The sequence below is a fragment of the Echinops telfairi genome, unplaced genomic scaffold, assembly GCF_000313985.2.
Source record: "Echinops telfairi isolate 266 unplaced genomic scaffold, ASM31398v2 ScPeMD7_7458;HRSCAF=8496, whole genome shotgun sequence".
NCBI classification, from domain to species: domain Eukaryota; kingdom Metazoa; phylum Chordata; class Mammalia; order Afrosoricida; family Tenrecidae; genus Echinops; species Echinops telfairi.
In genome coordinates, this window is record NW_022111358.1 from 43,656,696 (window position 1) to 43,666,663 (window position 9,968).

The 9,968-nt window shown below is 57.6% G+C and overlaps 2 protein-coding genes across 3 annotated transcripts in view; both read left to right on the forward strand.

Moving 5' to 3' along the window:
- The window catches only part of LOC115872856 (translation initiation factor IF-2-like), a 53,221-nt gene extending 49,227 nt beyond the window's left edge, over positions 1–3,994 (forward strand). Inside the window, exons 3-5 of the mRNA XM_030888128.1 lie at positions 2,785–2,958; positions 3,079–3,327; positions 3,924–3,994. Coding sequence (XP_030743988.1) covers positions 2,785–2,958; positions 3,079–3,327; positions 3,924–3,994 — 494 coding nt within the window. The remainder of the gene's footprint in view (positions 1–2,784; positions 2,959–3,078; positions 3,328–3,923) is intronic.
- On the forward strand, positions 3,105–9,765 carry SSTR2 (somatostatin receptor 2). Of its 2 annotated transcripts, XM_004709170.2 has the most exons (3): positions 3,105–3,327; positions 8,001–9,175; positions 9,233–9,765. In XM_004709170.2, the coding sequence occupies exons 2-3, from the start codon at positions 8,093–8,095 to the stop codon at positions 9,254–9,256; spliced, it is 1,107 nt and encodes a 368-aa protein (XP_004709227.1). In that variant the 5' UTR covers positions 3,105–3,327; positions 8,001–8,092; the 3' UTR covers positions 9,257–9,765. The 2 variants fall into 2 exon arrangements, with proteins under 2 accessions (XP_004709227.1, XP_045155665.1); XM_045299730.1 differs by having other exon boundaries at positions 8,001–9,765.
- Positions 9,766–9,968: the final 203 nt, after the last annotated feature.

The window sequence follows — 9,968 nt, forward strand, 5'->3', positions numbered from 1 at the left end:
GGTCATGATTTCATTGCTTTGGAGAAATCAAACACTGGGGGTTATCTCCTCCCCAGCCCCTCTATTTCTCTGGCTCCAGGGTTTGCTACTTGGTTACTAAACAGAGCTGCTGCAGAGGAGACAGAAGCACCGCCCGGGTGCCACAGTGCCGCCTTTATTCAGCAGATGGAGGGGGCAAGTCACAAGAGGGGCCATCAAGAGTCACACAAGGACTAGGATCTGCAGCCAGTGGCTACTGGGCACAAGGGGCAGACAAGTCAGGGTGCTTAAGGTGGATGTGGAAGTTACGTAATTTTATGTTAACTATCTACAAAAGCGTAGGGGTGATATCCAAACTGTCAATCAGGTGCCTCCTTGTGGGTGTGGCCCTCTCAAAAGGAGGGCCCTGGAACCTCCCGCCCTTCTCCCTTGACCTTCCTGCTTGGGGGACACCCTGAGAGCTGCCTGAGTCCTGCCATGTTTCCACCAAACTCAGACCCACATGACTTTGCAGCCACCGGCCTGTGAGCTCCCTGTACTCTGCATCCTTGCATGGGGCTGCCGGAGTCTGAAGAGAGACTCAGGGACCAGACTCGGACTGAGGGACTTGAGTTGAACTGGGCGGGGATGTTTCCTCAATATATCATTACTTCTTGATGTAAAGCGATTTCTTACCCATATATGAGTGTCACTGGATTTGTTTCTCAACCCAGCCTAACACAGGGGAGATGGGAGAAGGATGGCACCTACCATCTGGACGAACCCAACAAACTGTTCTGGACGACCCATTTCTGCTGTCAAGGTCAAAATTGCTCCAGTCAGCTCAGCCAGCCCTGCATTAGAGATAGGCGTGCCGCAGGCACACGTGCGTTTCCCTGGTAGGAAACGTGTTCTGTGGAAATCACACCACAGGGGATGTCCCTGCATTTGCTCTTGAGAGCTGAAGACCACACAGCGGCGAGGCAGCAATGGACAACCCCGGCTGCCTTGGAGAGAGAGGCCCATCAGCTGATCTGTGAGCATACTCTGGGTTTTTTGCCTGCCATTCAGTGACAGGTGTGTCACGGCTGGTGGTGCAGACCCAGGCACCTCGGTAGAAAAGGTTGGCAAGGGGCTTTTTGAAAAGCCCACGGAGTGGCCGTGAGGCTTCGGCATCGGCTCTGCAGCAGCGTCTGGGCTTTCGTGTGTTCGTTTTGGCTGGACTCCGTCTGATAAGCAATACAACCAGAAGGTTCCTTAGTGACTAAGGCTGGTGCGACTTGGACCCGCTTACATTGGACACACTATCAGGAAAGACCAATGCGTAGAAAAAGGGTGTGATGGCCGGTAAAGTAGACCACCCGCTAAAGCCAGGGGACCCCTCAGTGTGCTGGGTTGGCACAATAACTCTCCAGCAGCGGGCTGAACAGTAATCATGAAGGTGGCAGGGGCCCAGGGGACCTTGCCTTCTGTTAAACACGAGCTCACCATGAAACAGGAGGCGTGGAAATGAAACAAACAGGGGGCCCATGTTTTGCACCTGGGAATGGAGGAGGGAAGGCAAGCTGGGGGTCAATGTCTTATGTGGACTGGAAAACAGCGGTTGCTTCGAGGAAAGTTTGTTGTTTAAGATTCACAAGTTAGGCATCAGCAGGTCAAGACCTACTGGAAGAGAACAAGGTCCCAGGAAAAGGGATTTGTGGGCAGAGTGGGCATTTCCTGTACCCTCCCTTGCCTCCTGTGTACCTGGAAACCAGGCCAGGCCATTAGTTTTAGACTAGGAAGTGGCAACAGGTGTGGGGGTTGCAAATGTGTCCCCAGGAGGGAACACGGTTTCTCTGTGCTCCATTCCATTCTGTCCCATGACCTCTCCCGCCTCTCGATCATGGTGAGCAGAGACCCACCCCTCTTCCACTGAGCTGCCCCCCTCAGCCCCTGACCCTTCACAATGGACTCCAGTCCAATCAAGATCACCTAGGAACTAAAGCCGTCACTGGGTTGATTTCCTTCCAAGCCCTGAGCTTCAGGGTGCTGGTACCCACGCCCATCAGTACCAACATCTCAGGAAGAGCTGAATCCAGCGAAAACCCCTGACACACCCTCACAGTAGGTGCCCCTAGATGTGGATCAAGACCAGCCCACTTGCCCATCGGGAGGGCTCCCCTGGGCTTTGAACCAGCGTCTAGGCTTGTCCTTAGGATGGTTCAGCTAGAAATCCGATTCTCCTAGCATGGGCCGACCGAGGTGACTGGAGATGAGGTTTACAGACTGTCTTCCCAGGCTCTGAAACGGAGTTCAGGAGGTTGGGGGGGGGGAATGTTGAGTGTGTGTGTGTGTGTTCATTCGAGCACGTGTGTGCTTAGAGGAGGGTGAGGAAGAGAAGCCTGCAGGATTGATTATGACAAACTATTGGAACTGAGGCTGAATCATCAAGGTTCAAAAAATAAATCGCTGCAGCTGAAGCGCCAGAACTCCCACTTATCCTAGCTCAGCCTGGTTCCCTCGCAGCTCCAGGGAGGTGGATCTGTGCAGGGAAGACTAGCAGGTGCTGGATGACGTGGCTAAAGCAAGGGACAGGTGCACTGCCACTCTGCCTCCAAGCTCGGAGTTACGATGAGCCAGCGCCGCCCCCTCCCCCAGCCCCCCCAGGAGCCTCTGACAGCTCCCTAGCTAGACAAGGGTCTGCACGCTGTGGCCAGCGTTCTGCGGTGGCAAGGAGAAGCGCTGCTCCCCGCGGGTCCTGGCTCTTTGCTGCCCCCAACATTTGTCTAGGGAGGATCACAGAGGTCCCAGTGCGAGGCCGGGTCGCCCCTGCCGCATCGCCAGCTGCCCGGAATCTGCTGGGTGGCCCCGAACCCGCTCTGCGAAACCAAGGGAAGCAGCGCGCGTCTGCGCCACGAGACTCCGGAGGTCCACCCCACTTGGAACACCCGCCGGCCCGGCGCGAGGGTCCCCGCGCCACCCGGGGCTCCGGCCAGCTCTGCCCGCCGCCGCGGTCGGGCCAGTCCTCCAGCCGGCTCACCCGGGTCCTCCCGGGGGACCGAGCGGGCGGAGCGAGGCTGCGGTGACGTCACCAGGGGGTGGGGATCGCGCCCCGGGGCCCGCGCCCGCCCGGGCCAGTCCGAGCCGCGCAGCCACCCGCGCGCACCCGCTCGCACGGCCGCTCGCGCCCGGAGCCCCAGGCGGTGAATTGGCGCCGGGGTCTGCTGGCCGGCGGACAGCAGGCGACACTGGGGACAGCGGGGCCGGGAGTCCGGTGCACCGACCGACCGAGGACGCCGACCAAGCTGCTGCGCGCCCGGGTGCCGGGCGACTGGGAGCAGGCACTGGGCACAGGGAGCCGGCCAAGGACCGCAGCGGGCATGGAAGGTGAGCAGTGCGTGTGTCTACGTGTGTGTGGGGTGTGTGTGTGTGTGTGTGTGGTGTGTGTGTGTTCGCGCGGACAGACCGACGGAGGTGGAGGGAGCGCACTTGGCACCTGTGTAGCTCTGTGAGGCACGGTGGCATGTCCCTCCGTGTGTCCGATGTGTCGCCCCCCCTGTGGGGGTCGGGTGCTAGTGTACTTGGCTCTCCGCCCCCGTGCCTTTGGCGGGGGTGGTTGGGGTGGTCGTGAACGACAGCAGGTGCCCGGGCATATGTGGGGGTCTGGGGGGGTCCCCAGCTCCCGAATGACTGTGTCATGCCGCTGCCTGCCCAGTTCGCGTGGTTCGCCCTCCTCCCGCCATCCCTCGCCCGCCAGCCTGGAGAGCAACAGTAGCTACAACTGGACAACTTCCCTGCCCTCGCCCCCCACCCCCGCTAAGAGCCCCAGCTCGGGACAGCCAGCCAGGCAGGTATGGGGCACCGAGACCCTCACGGACTCGTCCCGGAGACAGAGCCTGAGAGGGGCAGTTGGCAGGGACAGGGCACTTCTTGTTGCCCTTCCTGCCTGGCTGGGAGCGGTGTGGGGTCGAGTTCCCTCCCAGGTTCCCGGGAAAACAGCTTGCCGGATCTGGAGCCGCTGGGTGGCAAGGTGCCCTGCCGCGAGCCACCCTAGCGAGTCCCCGGCGCCTTTCCCCCAGCGTCTCTAGCCCCTCCTCTGCTAATAGAGACTGCACCCTGTTATGGGGACGGCCAGGGAGTCCTGGGCCCTAGGGGACAGCCAAGTGGCAGGCAATGGGAGGGTTTTCTGTAGGAATCAGGGCACTGGCTCAGCTGACCAGACAGTTCCCAGGCCGCCCCAGCTTTTCCAGGGGGCACCGAGGCCTCCCACTCTGCGGTGATTCCCTCTCCAGGAAGACCAAGCTGGGCTTCGCAGGCCCAGAGTGAGGCCAGCGATGGGGTGGGGGTTGGGGGCCCAGTGGGAAAGAGATGCTGGTGAGAAGGGGGAAGCTAGGCTGGGTACAACAGCAGGAAGCCCTGATGCAGGACCCCACAGACGCTCTACGGAGGGTGCAGGGTCTCTGACACCACCCTCATCCTCCTTGCCACCAAGCTGTACTTCCACAAGTCTGGATGCCCTAATCCCCACCCCCACCCCACCCTCTGGTGGGTCCCAAAGGAAGCCCCATGTGGCCCCGAGAAGCCAGAGCCTAAGGTTTCTGCTCATTTTTGCCATAGAGGGGGAATCCCTCTCCCACCGGCTGCCCACCTATATCCCACATCCACCAACACCCCAGCCCCAGTCTACAGAGTGGACAGATGCTGCCTGTCTGTCTGTTCGGAGGGCATGTGGCCCTTCATGCAATTCCCTCTCCCTCTCACCGGGGCTGGTGAGCCACCATCCGCCCTCCCTCCCACCCTCTGCCCCACCAGAGTTACCAGCCCCAACACCTTAGGGAGCTCCACAGGTCATCGTACCCGGACCCGGGGGTGTGGTTCATGCTTCTCACAGTGGTCCCTGGCTGGACCCTCCTGTACTGGCAGCTTCACTGCCATCCTGGGTCTGGAGAACGGGAGTCACTGAGGAGGGGGTGAGGGAGGGGAGGGGAAGCCTGCCATTTAATCCAGGACGGCTGACCCTGCCTCATTACAGCACCAGGTTGGAGATGCTCCCTGAGGGTAGTTTCTGAACAAATGCAGGCCTGAAATCCCAGCAGCACAACCCCACCCCCACCCCCACACACACACATGTGTTTTCAGAGCGGGCAGATGCCAAGGCGAGTCCTGGCTTCCCTTGCAGGTGGGTGGTGCAGGAGGCAGCCCCGACAGGCTCTACAGCGTATCCAGCAGGCCAGAAGCCACCCCAGGCCAAAGCTCTGCATGCCCTTGGCGTTGGCAAAGCCTCCTTTGAAAGCTCTCTTGTGGTTCAGTGGCTCATGCTTTGGGCTGCTAACTATAGGGTTGATGGTTCAAACCCACCAGCTGTTCCTGGGTGAAAGATGAGGCTTTCTGCTCCCGTAAAGAGTTACAGCCCTGGAAACCCTCAGGGGGCGGTTCTACCCAGCCCTATAGACTCCTGACGAGTCAGAATCAGCTCCAGGGTAGTGAGTTCTTGAGTTAAATCTCTTTTAACACCTCAGCAGCCCCCTTGAAAAGGAGAGGCATCAGGAAAGCCTGCCCGGGACAGGTGCAACCTGCCCGCTCAGTGAGCTATTCCCACAATGCACGGGGCACACCACTCTCCTCACAGCCTTCTTTTCCTGAACTGGCCTCCTTGCTCTGCCCTTCCGATGCACATCCAAGTGCCTGCTCAGAACCGCCTCATCAATAACCAACAACTCCCAGAACAATGAGCTCTTCTCCAATCCTTGCCTCTTATTTCCATCGTCTTGGCCCTGCATTACTATGGTCCGTCTCCCCTGTTGAATTGTCGCCCCCTAGAGGCCACTAGGAGGAGTAGTGGTGGGTTACCAATTGGGCTGCTCATGCCAAGTTCGAAACAGCAATTCAAACTCCCCAGTTGTCCCCCAAGAGAGATGAGAAGGACAGGGCTTTCTCCCTCAAAGACTTCCAGCCAGGGAAACCTGCCAGGGCAGTTCCGCTCTGTCCTCTAGGGCTGAAAGGAGTCAGAATCAGCTCCATGGCAGTGAGAGGGGAGGAAGAGGGTGCTGGGTGGACCAGGGGGGCGAGCTCTCAGACCAGTGGGGTTAGAATTCTTGCCTCTCATTCAGGAGACTGGGCTTGATTCCGGGGCCAGTTTTCAGTCACCACCATGTGTGACTAGGCTTCCAGGGAACTTCCAGGCCAGGAAGAAAGACCTGGAGATTTGACTTCCCCAAATCATCCCATGAAAACGCCACAGATCCCATGAGTTAGCTAACAACAGATCGGCCCAGCAAGGGCTTGCCCCGGCCGGATCCCCGTTGCCCACCTTTTCAGGGAGGCCTCTCATCGAGATCTAGATCACTCGTTTAATTGCTCATGTTTAATACCCAAAACTCAGGCAATGATATACCATGATGTTCTCCGCATGGGGCTGGAACAGAAGTCAACTGCTTGGAGCCAAAGCCCAGACAGTCCCCTGAGCAGCAAAAGGATGCTGTGAAGAGTATGGGGACAGTGGATCCAGTGTCCTAGGTTCAATCTCAGCCTCTCTAATTATGTTTCCAGGAATGACGAAGCAAGCTCCTTAAACTCTCTAAGCCCCGGTTTGCTGTAATTATCCGCTCTTCCACGGGGACACTTGAGCAGACCCAGAGCCTAGTAGGTGCATATGAACTACATGTACTACAGGGGCCCCAGTGGTACATTGGCCAAACACTCGGCTGCTAACCAAAAAGCTGGTGGTTTGAACCCACCAGCTGCTCCTTGGGGAAAAGACGAGGCTGTCTGCTTCTGTAAAATAAAAAAATTAAAAAAAAGAACACCCTGTAAACTCTCTGGGGACAGTTCTACCCTGTCCTTTCGGGTTGCTATGGCCACACCAATGGCATGAGTTGCCTCGAACCACATTAGCGTTGAGGCTTTCTGCTCTCCTTCCGGGCGTGCATCTGCTTCCCTCTGATCCACTCCCTGTCTTCGGCCTTGGGCAGGAATCACAGGCATTTTCTGGGGCGCTAAGACAAGCCCTCTGGGGCAGCACCCCACTCCGGGGGGTGGGGAGGAGAGTTTAGAGAAGGGCTGTCCACGGCGTAAGGAGAGCATGCATCCGGTATTTCAGAAACGAAGACAAGCAGAAACAAGAACAAAAATAAATGGAAGCATTCATTTTAAAAATGAAAGCAAACCAGATTTTTATTTTTAACTCCTAAGACTACAAATTGGCTTGCCAGGGAGGCCAATTTCAATAAAGCAGAGATAATGAGATGGGAGTGGGGCAGGGGGACGTGTATCCAGTTCTGCTCGGGAGCCTGGAACCCGCTAGGCGTTTGCACGTGCATCCATCAGGTGTACCGCCAGGATGTCCCATTTCAACGAGCGAGGGTCTGCGTGGTTCCAGGTCCTGCACCAGCTTACGCAGGCTCTGCAGGGGGAGCCTGACGCGGCTCTGCCTCTGAAGCCCGGGTTTTTTTCCACCACGGGGAATGGAGCTCCAGGGGCACCAGCAGGCCAGCATGTAGATTTCCTCATGGAGAAAGGGTCCAGGAGACCGGATCCGATCCCCTGGGCAACGGGGGCTGGAGTTCTCCAAGGTGGCCTCTTTCCACCAGTCACCTCCTTTGACATAAAGCCACAACCATCCCCCACTGTGTGTCACTGAGCATGACGAGGGAAGCTGGGAGGTTCCCCCAAGCCCTTCCCCACTGCTGGGTAAAGAACAGCTCCCATGTCCACTTACTGATAAGGATGGGCTGGCAGGAAGGATAACACCCTTTTCAGCTGAGGAGTATTGTCAAGGAGGGGGAGCCAGAAATGCAGAAGGCTGGAAAGAGCTTAAGAAGCCCTGGTGGCACCATGGGAGGCAAGGTCAGCAGTTTGAACCCACCCATCGCTCTTGGGGAGAAACATGCATAGGGCAGTCTGTTCCCATAAATATTTAAAGTTCGACTCTGTCCTACATGGTCGCTGTGAGTCAGAATCTAGGCCTTGTCACAGTTTAGTTTCCGTTGGGTTGGGTTGGGATTAGGGAGAACTCAAGAAGTCTAGGACTGACGGACCAATCTCCCCTTCTTCCCTTTCAGATGTCATGGTGCACCCTTGACTTCCAGGGCCCACGAAGGTGAGACTAGGATCTTTGGGCTGGTTGGAAGTAGCCTAACCCGGCGAAGCAGAAATGGATATGGTGTACGAGCTGTTCAATGGGAGCCAGCCATTCCCCCCCTCATCCTTGGAGCTCAACGGCCCAGGGGCAGCCAACGGCTCCAACCAAACAGAGCCCTACTATGGCATGACCAGCAACGCAGTCCTCACATTCATCTACTTCGTGGTCTGCATCGTTGGCCTATGTGGCAACACGCTCGTCATTTATGTCATCCTCCGCTACGCCAAGATGAAGACCATCACCAACATTTACATCCTCAACCTGGCCATCGCCGATGAGCTTTTCATGCTGGGCCTGCCCTTTCTGGCCATGCAGGTGGCTCTGGTCCACTGGCCCTTTGGCAAGGCGGTCTGCCGGGTGGTCATGACTGTGGACGGCATCAACCAGTTCACCAGCATTTTCTGCTTGACAGTCATGAGCATCGACCGCTACCTGGCCGTGGTGCACCCCATCAAGTCGGCCAAGTGGAGGCGGCCCCGGACGGCCAAGATGATCAACATGGCTGTGTGGGGCGTCTCCCTGCTGGTCATCTTGCCCATCATGATCTACGCCGGGCTGCGGAACAACCAGTGGGGGCAGAGCAGCTGCACCATCAACTGGCCGGGCGAATCCGGGGCCTGGTACACCGGGTTCATTATCTACACCTTCATCTTGGGGTTCCTGGTGCCCCTCACCGTCATTTGTCTCTGCTACCTGTTCATCATCATCAAGGTCAAGTCGTCGGGGATCCGAGTGGGCTCCTCCAAGAGGAAGAAGTCGGAGAAGAAGGTGACCCGCATGGTGTCCATTGTGGTGGTCGTCTTCATCTTTTGCTGGCTCCCCTTCTACGTCTTCAACGTGTCCTCCGTCTCGGTGGCCATCCAGCCCACCCCGGCCCTCAAAGGCATGTTTGACTTCGTGGTGGTCCTCACCTACGCCAACAGCTGTGCCAACCCCATCCTGTATGCCTTCCTGTCGGACAACTTTAAGAAGAGCTTCCAGAATGTCCTCTGCTTGGTCAGGGTGGGCGGTGCAGATGACGGGGAGCGGAGCGACAGCAAGCAGGACAAATCGCGGCTGAACGAGACCACGGAGACCCAGAGGACCCTCCTGAACGGAGACCTGCAGACCAGTATCTGAACGACCACCGAGACCCAGAGGACCCTCCTGAATGGAGACCTCCAGACCAGTATCTGAACTGCCTGTACCACACAGAGGCCAAGGTCTGCCTGCTGCTGCGGGGCTCCCTCCTCCCACCTCTTCCCGACTCCCACCCGTCACACCTGGCTTCTAGAATCTCGAATTGCTCAGCATGAGGCCAATTCAGCAAACTGTGTTTGAGTTTGCTTGTCTGAGTGAATGATCATGTACTGCAGTGACTGCTTCCGCCCCCTTCCCCGCTCCCCGCCTCCCCCCCACAGAAATGTCAGTGCAGGCAGGCAATCCCATGCCTGGGTGTGCCCTTGGGGAAGGCGCGGGCTCAACAAAAAGCAGCCGATGTCTCTGTGTGTTTGTGCCTTCCGTGCCTGTGTGTAATTGTGTGTGCTCGCCTTTAGACCTGTGGAGTGCTACTATCGGTTCCTGCCCAGCCCTTACCTCCCCTCCCGTGTTTATGCGCACAAGCAGCCAATTCAAGTGCAAAGCACAGGTGGACATTTCTTACAATCTGCTCCCTGCCAACATAGGCTGACTGTGAAGCCAAGGAAGTGTGAGTCCCCAGGCTCTCTCGGCACAGGCCTTTCCAAGGCCCCAGGGAGGCCCTAGCACTGTGTTTGTACAAACGCGGGTTCAAGTGGACAGCTGTTTTTGCAGACAGTGGAGAGAGTGGGCTAGTTTTGTATTCTCTTTCTGAAAGGGGGTCTCCTGCGTTCACTCTGCTCAGGAGGGTCTGCTTCATCCCTCCCAGGCC

Excerpts from the sequence above, each read along its gene's own strand:
- SSTR2 (XM_045299730.1), top strand. The coding sequence starts at position 8,093 with ATGGATATGGTGTACGAGCTGTTCAATGGGAGCCAGCCATTCCCCCCC.